Genomic DNA, 12,143 nt, shown 5'->3' with positions numbered 1-12,143 from the left:
GGAGTTGAAATTGTACTTCTGCCTGCCCGAACCACGTTCTCGGTCAGTGTTTGGGGGGGGGGGGGGGGGGGGGGGAGAGGAGAGATGCTTGATGGAGACAGTGCCAACCTCTGCTGAATCCATGGTGTTTTGAGTCCAGAAAAACATCCGGGCTCATCGGGGTCACCACTGTGGCAGTGTGAGCAGTGGAAGAAACACAGCCACCATGTTGAGGGTCGTTAACGACTCTTTTTATTCAAATTCAGCGCGTCCCTTTAAGGGCAGCATGAGCTCAGTCACCTGGTGCATTGTGACATCATAATTGCTGCCCAGGGTGTGCGCTGGAAGGGATGCTGGAGTCAGAGAGAAACCTCTGACGATGCCATTTCCCCATGGCTGCCCCGCCACGTGGCATTACAAGCGGGGCCAGTTCGCCATGAGGATGTATGCCACCACAGCACCACTTAAAAACCAAAAGCAAAATCAAGCAACTCTCCAAATAAAAAAGTTGTTTACTGAATTGGTTGAAAGATCCTGACTGTTTGCTCACCACCCTCCATAAAGCTTTATTCAATTATTTAATCATTACCCAAATACCTTTCATGAAGACCAGGTTTATCAATGAATGACTTAACTAGGAGTAGATTTAAATTTAGCATGCTTTTGGCAGAGTAAAAACTGCAAAATGTAGGAAAGGGATAAGTGGAATTTGTTACCACGTGGTTGTGGAGGCCAAGTCATTGGATGTATTTAAGGCAGAGATTGATAGGTTCTTGATTAGCCAGGGCATCAAAGGTTACAGGGAGAATGGAGTAGATCATATTAATAGACTCGATGGGCTGAATTTCTGCTCCTATGTCTTATGGTCTTGTGTAATACCAGTGCCTGCCTTAATGACCAGTCTTAATGAGCCAGTAGTACTTACATCAACAGTGATGAAGTGTTTTGAAAGGCTGGTGTTGACGCACATCAGCTTCTGAGAGATAAAATGGATACGTTCTAGAATGCCAACAGTAGCAACAGACCTACGGTGGATGCCATCTCACTGGCTCTACACAAAGCCCTCGAACTCCTGGACTGTAAAGATACATTCATCAGGATGCTCTTTATCAACTACAGTTCAGCATTTAAAACTATCATCCCCTAAAAACATATCAGCATATCGAAGACGTGGGACTCAATACCTTACGATGCAATTAGGTCATGAATTTCCTTACCTCCAGACCATAATCAGAGAGGATCAGCAAGACCATCTCCTCCACAATCTCCATCAGTACTGCAGCACTTCAGGGCGGTTTTGTTGGCCCCCTGCTCGTCTCACTTTACACCTTCGACTGTGAGACTCAGTATGACCTTAACACATCATCTACAAATTTGCCTACGATATCACTGTAGTAGGTTGCATAAAGAAAGGTGATGAGTTAGCATACAGGAGGGAGATTGAAAATTTGGCTGAATGGTGCACTAACAATAACCTCACTCTCAATCTCCTCAAATCTAAGGAGCTGATTGTTGACTTCAGGAAAGGAAAGCCAGAGGTCAACAATCCAGTGATCATTAGGGGATCAGAGGTGATGAGGGTGAGAAAATTTAAGTTCTTGGGAGTCATTATCTCAGAAGATCTTTCCCACTAAAGGCATCGTGAAGAAAGCACGTCAGTGCCTCTACTTCCTCAGGAGTTTGTGGAGGTTTGGCATGACACCAGAAACTGGCAAATTTCTACAGATGTGTGGTGGAAAGTGTTGCTGACCGGCTCCATCACCGTCTGGAATAGGGACACCAATATCCCGGAGTGTAAAGCCCTGCGAAAGGTAGTGGACACAGTCCAGGACATCACAAGCAAAACCCTCCCACTATCGAGAACATCTATAAGGAACTCTATCTTCGGAGAGCAACATCAATCATAAGGATCCACACCACCCAGCACACACTCTGTTCTCACTGCAGCCGTCAGGAAAGAGTTATAGGAGCCACAAGACTCGCACCACCAGATTAAAGAACAGCTGTTACCCCTCTACCATCATCCTCCTCAACAAACTCAATTAGGGTCTCATTTAAGGACTATTAGTTGTACATTTTATTTTTTTTTTAAATTCTCTGCATTGCACTGTCAGTTTTACATTCATGATCTGCTTACATTTCTTTATTTGTTGACATCTCTATGCTGAGTAGTTTTTTTTTGTACTAAGTGGCAATTCTGCCTTGCCAGCAGAAAAATAATCTCAGGATGGTATGTAATGTCATGCATGTACTCTGACAATAAATCTGAATACAAATTATACAGATCTCCTCATTACTGCAGGGACAAAAGAACAACAAATACATTTGTCCTGACGGTCTTATTTCCTTTGCAGGACAAAAATTAACCAATTTCTCCACAACGACTACTGCAAGAATAGTTCTGGGTAGCAGAACTCAAAAATAATAATCTCTCAATTGAGTTTTTCTTTAATCCAAATGGAAGATAGCCAGACAAGCCCAGCTTTTCTTTCAGATGGTTATGCAGCTCCTTGAACACCACTAAATCTAACTCGATGACAACTCCCGGCAGGGCATCGGAAACACAAACCACTAAATACGCAACCTTTTTTAACCCCCATGTTACCTTTGATTCTTTGTAAAATTGTTTACGTTCGACTTCCTGTTCTCACACCGTCTGTCACGTCCAATTTCTTCAACTCTCTACACCCTTCATGATTTTAGATTTCTATCCAATTGCTAATAGCAACCACCTGTATTACCAAAATCTCACTTCTTCAGTGTGCACACACAACTGAAATCCTTTAGCCTCAGAATCTCTTTTGCATTTTCAAAGGTTGGAAACTACCTAAAATGTTACGCAGTCGCAGACCGTCTTCCAGCTGTGGTGAAACGAAAGCTTCATGATTTCTTCACTCCAGCATGAGAGGTTTCTGTTATGAAGCCAGTCCAGCTTGTTTCCTCCAAACACCTGCCCACCAATTGTTAAAATTTGCATATCCCAAGATCTCGTTTCTTTAACCCCTTTCGGAATTGTATCTTGTTTATATCACCTCTCCCTATTCTTATCAAAGTATTGCAAGTTATCAAATTTCACTTCCTTTTACCGTCTTGCTTACATCTTGAAGTCTGACTATCTTGCTTGCAATTCATTGTACTTCCAAAAGCAGGATTAAATAAAAGCACCATTTGGCCTCAATTGCCCCACCATTCATTATAACTGATGAACCTATGCACTAATATCTTTTGGCTTCCATAAGATCACATGCACTGTGATCATGCCTCCATAGAAATTCTAACTATTTCCCTCTGAAGAAATCCCATCCATACCGATTGGAAAAAGTCTGGATTGACGCAAGATAACAATGCCTCAGGAAACATTATTCCTTTGCATTTTTCCTCTCAGGCCTAGTTAATTGCACTCACCTCTGATTCTCCACTGATCATGGGCCAAGTGTGCTTAATGTATTAACAATTGCCCCTATGTCTTGCCGAGAATTTGTAGAATTTTGGTACACCCCTTCTATTGCAAATACACTGAAGTCCAACTCTTTACAGGTTATCCCAAATGCTATCTCACCAGGGCCCAATACAGTAATGTCTTCTCTTGTACCAAACTCTCTTACAATAAAGGTCAGCACTATTTGCATCCCTAGTTGCTTCTATACCTGCACAAACTCTGATTCACTCACAAAGTCCTACCAAATTTCTTTCAATCTCCAATAAAAACTCAAATATTATCTCACTTCCCCCTCCAAAACTTTCTACCTTCATGTTCATATCTACTCAGCCTGCTTCTATCCCACTGATATCTCTCTAGCATCTTATTTCATCATTAGAGTGCTTGGTGATATGACATTTGGCCTCCTTATCCAAATCAACAATATATATTGTGAACAGCTGAGATTCCACCACTGCCCCTGAAAGTATCCCATCAACTTGAATTCTACATCCTTTGTCAGCCAACCAATCCTTACCATCACCCCAACCTCGACAATTATGCCCACACCATGAATTGAAAAACAAAATCCTGCAAATGCTATAAAATTGAAATAAAACCATGGTGGAAATACGGTACAAATTCAATTATCTGAAATGGTCGGGACTGGGCCTATTTCAGTATCCCATCAACTTGAATTCTACATCCTTTGTCAGCCAACCAATCCTTACCACCACCCCAACCTCGACAATTATGCCCACACCATGAATTGAAAAACAAAATCCTGCAAATGCTATAAAATTGAAATAAAACCATGGTGGAAATACGGTACAATTTCAATTATCTGAAATGGTCGGGACTGGGCCTATTTCAGATCAACTATATTTTCAGGTAACTGGTTTTTTTTTAAAAAGCAACAGCCCAGTAGCAACAGCAAATCACATGTAACAGAATTTAAACAACAAGGGAAGGCTTTTTAAAGCATTTAATTCTCACCAAAAAAAAAACAACCTGAGCAAAATAAGACAAATCCAACACCAAAAACTCTAAATTCTATTCAGAGGTTTTTCCAAAATTCAACCTGTGACTTCATTTCGGCTTAGAAAAAATTTTGGATAACTGAGGATTTCGGATAATAAAAGTTGTACTGTACCCGCTTCTTGAAAGTGAAGAACCATCTTGAAACTCTCTTTCCATTGATGTTGTCAACCAACCTGCTATGTATATGTAGCTCCAGCATGCTTTCACTTCTAACTAAATTTTCAGATGTATTCATTACAAGTCCTGAGATAGTGAAAAGCTTTACTTTGCACACCAAAAGCAAGCAATGAGTCACCACACTCAGGTACTCTCTCTCAAAGAACAACAAATAAAAGGAATCCCCTGTATAAAGCAAGTGATGGGAATCCTACCACCTCTGATGCAGTCAATTCCGATAGCAAATTGTCATTTGTGTCTGTATGGTGGACAGCAGCAGAAAGGCTGCAGTCACTGAGCCCCTGTATCCACCCCTTTGACCTCTGGTCGTGATTCCCCAAAGACAGCAAAACCTTAGATCTGGCAGCAGGCCTTCGACTATCGAGCTGGAAGTAAAGCCCGCCATTTCCAGTCCACTTCACTCTGCTGTATTCAGATGCCTGTGCTGCATTCCTCCCCAAACAGACGAGGGAACCACACTGACAGTGCTCCCACAGTTCAGTCTCTGCTGACCTTCTGCTTATGATCCACCATTTTGCTCTTTAGCATACATTCTTCTTTGGCTTGTCTTCGCGGACGAAGATTTATGGAGGGGTAATGTCCATGTCAGCTGCAGGCTCGTTTGTGGCTGACAAGTCCGATGCGGGACAGGCAGGCACGGTTGCAGCGGTTGCAAGGGAAAATTGGTGGGTTGGGGTTGGGTGTTGGGTTTTTCCTCCTTTGCCTTTTGTCAGTGAGGTGGGCTCTGCGGTCTTCTTCAAAGGAGGTTGCTGCCCGCCGAACTGTGAGGTGCCAAGATGCACGGTTTGAGGCGATATCGGCCCACTGGCGGTGGTCAATGTGGCGGGCATCAAGAGCTTTCTTTAGGCAGTCCTTGTACCTCTTCTTTGGTGCACATCTGTCTCGGTGGCCAGTGGAGAGCTCGCCATAGAACACGATCTTGGGAAGGCGATGGTCCTCCACTCTGGAGACGTGACCTACCCAGCGCAGTTTGATCTTCAGCAGCGTGGATTCGATGCATACATTAAGCAGTGAGCATAGCACCAACATCAGGAACTCCACTCCACTAGTCTAAGAAACCTGTTCCTTTCACCTTATTACATGTGCTGTTTCTGCCCACTTTTAAGACAGAATTCAATCCTCCTAGCATGCCTACATGTGGCACTTGACCACAACCCTTGAAACTTCACATTCCCCTCAAATCTTTCTTTTCAATATTTTTATTAACATTAAAATTTCACATCCAAAAATATAGAGTACATATGTTAAAAGTCACAAAGATCCATGAAACTTCACTCATATCATTTCATCCAATGTACCCCACATTTTAATCAAACAGATTATATTGTATTATTATTTTATTACAAAAAATCTAAACCCACTACCAAGAAATAAGCTCAGGCCAAATAAGGAAGGCAAAAATTCTTAGAGTGATAAATTACTTCATTAGTCATACTCACACTCCTGTTCGGCTCCGAATCATGGGTCCTCTACTGGCATCACCTACGGCTCCTAGAACGCTTCCACCAGCGTTCTCTCCGCTCCATCCTCAACATTCATTGGAGCGCCTTCATCCCTAACATCGAAGTACTCGAGATGGCAGAGGCCGACAGCATCGAGTCCACGCTGCTGAAGATCCAGCTGTGCTGGGTAGGTCACGTCTCCAGAATGGAGGACCATCGCCTTCCCAAGATCGTGTTATATGGCGAGCTCTCCACTGGCCACCGAGACAAGAGGTGCACCAAAGAAGAGGTACAAGGACTGCCTAAAGAAATCTCTTGGTGCCTGCCACATTGACCACCGCCAGTGGGCTGATATCGCCTCAAACTGTACATCTTGGCGCCTCACAGTTCGGCGGGCAGCAACCTCCTTTGAAGAAGACCGCAGAGCCCACCTCACTGACAAAAGGCAAAGGAGGAAAAACCCAACACCCAACCCCAACCAACCAATTTTCACCTGCAACCGCTGCAACCGTGTCTGCCTGTCCCGCATCGGACTTGTCAGCCACAAACAAGCCTGGAGCTGACGTGGACTTTTACCCCCTCCATAAATCTTCGTCCGCGAAGCCAAGCCAAAGAAAGAAAGAGAAAGTCAACAATTCTACCTTCATAACAAATCAAAGATATAAAAGTAATTGAAAAAGGGTCCTCAGTGTTTGAAATTTTGAATTGAAATTGGAAATTGAGCATCTAATCTTTAAATTTAAACATGACATCAGACACCCATGGAGCATGATTATCGGGGTAACGTCCCTCCATCTGAGCAACATCGTCCCCCTAGCCACAAGAGAAATAAAAGCTCAGATCCAATTAAAGTTATGTCACTCTCTCCAACAAATGTCAAATTAAGCAGTTAAGAGATTAGATGTAAAATGAACTTAAAGTGCAGAGAAAGTCTGAAATACTTAATTCCAATATTTCTCAAGACTCTGACATATCCAGAACATATGAATAAAAGAAGCATCTCCACTGTTGCATTTATCACAACGAGAAGACACATGCGCATAAAAACAAGATAGTTTGACTTTGGACACGAGTCCTATGGACTACTTTAAATTGTAGGAGAGAGTAGCGGGCACAAAGAAGTATTGATCAATTTGAAAATTACATTTCAAGTTTCTTCAGAAATTAAAAGATGTAGGTCCCATTCCCAGGCTTTTTTAATTTTATCTGAGGAAGCCTCTCTTGTTTCCAACAACATATCATAATTGTTAGATAGTGAAAGATTAAGTGAAACAATTCATATTTAACAAATCCACAATGGCTTACTTTTCAAGCCATGCTTTTTAAAAAAATCAGCTTATTACCTTTAATTGTTTCCAGAACATTGCCCAGAAGTTAAACTATTTTGATTAGCAGTTACTATATTTTGTCCTTGCACCCATTTTTGTGCAAGGTGCAAAATTTTGTTTTCCTGTCTTCTGGAACCATTAAATATGCAAGGCATTACTATTTCTTCCCTTTGTCATCCAGTAGGCATTGCATCTGGGCCAGATGGTTTATCTTCAAGGTAGTTAGCCTTGAATACCTCTCAATTTTTAGCTGAACCATTCTAATAAAGTTTCCTTTGGCAAAACAGCAAATCTTGCAAATCTGCAAACCCTAACCCTAACCCTAATGAGATGCATCCATTAATTCAATGTTCTGTGATAAAAACCAAAAATGCACAGAGCAAATCCAGCATCTGGTATCCAGATGTGACACCACCCAGCAGAATGAAGAAATTTGCATTACTGTAGTACCTTCCACAGAAATGATGTTGCAACCAGAATTTTACACAAATGCTCATGGGTAGAGAGTGGGATCACACTGGTGTTCTAAAGAGGCTGACTCCTCTCCCCTGCATCCTGGATATATTGATTATCACGTTGTCGTTCTGTGCAAATTGGTTATTCTTGTTCCTACAGAAAATATCACCATAAAAGTTTGTTTCTTATTCTGTTGGGACACAAACCATTAAGTTTTTTTCTCAGAAGTTTAAGAGTCAACTCCTATTCAAGAGATCTCGTTATCCATGGACTCAAATATCCAAGATATTTGATGCATGGTAGTTTGGTCCAGAGAGATAAAGCACATGGGATCTAACATTGGATGGCTTATTGGATTCAAGATTGGCATGGCATTGACAATATATTAACAACTTGCATGTGTATGATTAATAAGTTTGCAGAGGACATGAAATTTGTACTGAGGAATAAAGAGAAAGATTATTCAAGGCTACAGGGAAGCCAAACGCATGTCGAAAAACAGTAAATGGGAGGTCCCCAAGGCATAGTGAAAAAGCCAACACCAGTAGAGAGAGCGGCAAATAGACATAAAAGTTAGATCCCACTCCATTTGTACTTAACAATTATTGGATTGTGATAAGTCGTCACTTGGATCAAGGTTTTATAATAACTAAAAATCACACACAAGGATCACAAACCAAATTTAGCAGATGACAAGCTTGTGTACCTTGAGCAGGAAGGCCCCCCACTAGAAAATTATCCACTCAGGATCAGCAAACACACTGTATTCATTTCCTTTCATTAAAACCAACCTGGCTACATCCTTGAGAGGCAAGGCTTTGCTTTGGTGTTGTTGTTCCAGCTGATCCATGGTATTACCAAGATCTTGATTTAGCTGTGAAAGAATAAAATTATCAGCCTTAAGTGATTAGGATAGAGACCCTCTCAAGTGACAATATAGGCAAATACACATCTAGGAATTTTAACAACTTTCAGAATTGTTACCTTCAGAAGTATACATCAGTGACCTTGCCAAATGCAGGACTATTGGTACATGTTTTGTAGACAAAAATCATTCGACAGAATAGGAATACAAAATAAATATACAAAAGTGCTGGAGAAACTAATGGGAAAGGGTTGCCACTGGGAGATCGCCACCATGGCAACAGATAGAATGAAGGTGCTCAATGAAGCGATCTTCCAATCTATACCCAATCTCTCTGATGTACAGGAGCAGGAGATGACCCCTGAAAGATTCATGTGTGAAGGGTTCCTTCACGTGGAAGGACAAAAGTCATTGGGTTATTTTCTGTACTATCCAGGTCTCTCTGATGTTTCACTATTTATATACGACTGACTATCCCCAATAAAAATATCCAACTTATTGGCCCCTATACACATGTCAATGAGTACCCATTAATAATGAATTCAAAGATATGCTTGGTCCTACAACTAGCAGATTTACTTTCCTCTTTACCTTTAATAATTGTTCATTCTTATCAGGCTGATGCACTTTTGATGCCATTCATTACTGTGGAGATTTGGTTATCATGGAGTGATTTTATGCATTTTCTAACTTATAAACAAAACTCTACATGGTAGTTTGTTCGGTCTTCTGCGGGTCCCAAGTGAATGACCAACAGTTGAAATCGATTTGGCAGTACATTGTCACAGGACTTCTGGCCACCATGTTTAAAAGATCCAAATCTTGGTTCTGCTGGCACATTTGGATACTTATCATTCAAATACAAATCATGAACAAAAGTGTAAAGGTGAAGCCGCAAAACCAAGTCAAATCACCTCATACCTTGCCTATTTCTTTATGGAAGGTCTCTTCCAGAGCAGCGATACTTTGGAATGTGTTCACATAAAAACCAACTCGACTGAAAAGAGAAAACAAAACTTCAAATCAAAGAGACAAATTAAGCAATGGAGTTTAAAGAATCTGCAAAGTTACATGTAAAAGTTTGAATTGCTTAAATTAGTTGTATATGAAATTAAATAAAAACACAAGAGTTTCAGGGCAAATAGCAATTTTGCTATTTCAATCCCACTTACAATCACTCCTGCAGAACCATAATTACTATGAGCAAGGAGATCAGATTAGACACCAGGTCTTTGGCTTTAAATTTTAAAACATCAACTACACCTTAAATTTGATTTATGATAGTATTCTCCAACTCAATGCCAACCCTATTTTGAGATCAGCGTTCAATTGCACTGTGGGTTGAAGCATCTTCTCACAGGGCCAGACGCAAAAACTAATGAAAAACATTTCACAAATCAAATACTCATTTACATTTGGAAACATCATCCCAAGAATTTTTCATCAATTATTCCAAGGCTGCAAGGGGATAGATGTAAATCACTCCAGCAACATCTTGAGCCCTCATTCACTGAGGGCTCGAGCAAACTACATCTTTACTCAATGAACTCAACTTGGCTTCATTTTCTCATACTTTCCACAGTGAGAATATAATTGATGTTTTATCAGCAGCCCTGGCAACATCGGCTGACTTCGGAGATCATAGATAGAACTCAGGACTCGAGCTTGTTAACTTAGCATGCAAATAAACATCAGTTGAGCAGCTGCAGTTGAGGGAACAAGAGCAGACACAAAAGATCAGTTTCCTTTTGCTCAGTGTGTACTTGGATCTTCAAAAATTGCCAAAAGGACAGAGGGAAGAATTTTTTACCTCATGAGAGATCCAGATGAGGCTAGAGCTGTAACAGCAAATTGTAGATAATATTGTGCACCTGGTTACTTCTGAAGGACTTGCTCTAACAGGCAACAATTTATTTTAATTTCCAGATATCCATAACATGGACAGTTTTTTGCCCATAAAGTGGGACATGAAAAACACTTGCAAAGTGGAAGATAATACATTTAGGGAGTGAAAAAAAAATTGCAATTTTTAGGTACTTCCTCTCCTTCATTGTTTGAGGTATGGAATGAGAGGAGGATGGCCAGGCTAGAACCAAAAATAAGTAAGCCACAGCTTTAGACAATAAAACAACTGAAGTTAAAATTCCCTTCCAGAAAAAGCAATCTGAAACATCTAATTTTAATTCCAAACTCAATTTCTTAATACAAGTTTCAAATTGCTTTTTTTGAGATTGGCTTTAGTTGTGGCTAGAAAAAGTTTGGCAATTACTTGGAAAAATGAGACCGATTCGAGTATTCAACTATGGCATTTGGAAATGGGATCTTGTATTCCATTGGAAAAGATAACATACAATTGATGTAATAATTATTCCTTCTTTGTTAAAACTTCTCGCCCGTGCAGGAAATACAAGAGGTTGAATTTATAGTAGTTTTTTCCCCCACAATTGATGGTGTCGTCCCAATCCATGACAATGATTGAAGGCTGTTATGTTATTCAATCTCCTCTTCTATTTTATTCTTTCTTTCTTTTAGGATAGTTTAGAGGGGGGGTTCGGAGGGGTGGGGGGGGGTTAGGGTAGGGGGGCTAGGGGGTAATATAGGTAAAATACTATGTATTTGTCTGTATTTTTATTGTACGACTTAATATGATCAATAAATAAAATTTTCCAAAAAAAATTCCCTTCCAGCGTCTTAATGATAAAGATGTAGTCAATTAAAAGTTGATGACAGTAACCTTTTAGTTGAATGAGTACTACTTAGTAAATATTCCATTGTCAGGATGTGAAGTGTGGCAGCTGCTGAATTGGGAAACAGTAACGTCGTTAAAAGCTAGTCAAGTATGTAGGGAACACTGACATTGGAGAGTAGCAGCAAGGATCCACACCACCAAGAACATACTCTGTTCTCGCTGCCACCATCAGGAAAGAGATACAGTATAGGTGCCACAAGACTCATACCACCAAGTTTAGGAAGAGCTGCTACCCCTCCACCATCAGACTCAACAAACTCAGATATTTAAGGATTCCTTCTTTTGCACTTTGTTGTCACGTACGTAGTTATAGTAGTAGGCATCCTTCGGTCTTGGAAGACAATGGGAGCACCATGGACAGTCAGTTGGGTTTTGAGCAGCGCCTGCAACAGCTCATAAAACACACTGGCGTGACCGTCTCTGCCACACTTGCTGCCGATAAAGTCGGAACAATGAGTCGTGGTCGACTGGCTCTGTTGTCTCTGCCTCCTCTGTGTCCTCTTGCCCTCCATCTGGCATGTCTGCTTTTGCTCACCGCTCTTCATGCCCTTTCTGACAGCGCTTCTCCAGTGGCCAAGGTCATCAGCAAGGGGCGCCCAGTAGAGCACATTGATGTGAGCGAGTTTCAGATCATGCACATACTCTGACAATAAATCTAAAATTTAATGAAATTTCCACCTCAATCTAT

The 12,143-nt window shown here is 41.0% G+C and overlaps 1 protein-coding gene across 12 annotated transcripts in view; it reads right to left on the bottom strand.

Moving 5' to 3' along the window:
* The window catches only part of LOC138761894 (myc box-dependent-interacting protein 1-like), a 190,970-nt gene that overhangs the window by 61,932 nt on the left and 116,895 nt on the right, over positions 1–12,143 (bottom strand). For all 12 annotated transcript variants that reach the window (XM_069934809.1, XM_069934813.1, XM_069934816.1 and 9 more), the window contains 2 exons: positions 9,628–9,703; positions 8,633–8,715 (listed from right to left, as the gene is read on the bottom strand). In XM_069934809.1, coding sequence (XP_069790910.1) covers positions 8,633–8,715; positions 9,628–9,703 — 159 coding nt within the window. The remainder of the gene's footprint in view (positions 1–8,632; positions 8,716–9,627; positions 9,704–12,143) is intronic.

The sequence above is a fragment of the Narcine bancroftii genome, chromosome 4 (genome assembly GCF_036971445.1).
Source record: "Narcine bancroftii isolate sNarBan1 chromosome 4, sNarBan1.hap1, whole genome shotgun sequence".
Classification (NCBI taxonomy): domain Eukaryota; kingdom Metazoa; phylum Chordata; class Chondrichthyes; order Torpediniformes; family Narcinidae; genus Narcine; species Narcine bancroftii.
The sequence above is the reverse complement of the archived record's forward strand: the minus strand, read 5'-3'. Positions and strand labels throughout refer to the sequence as shown.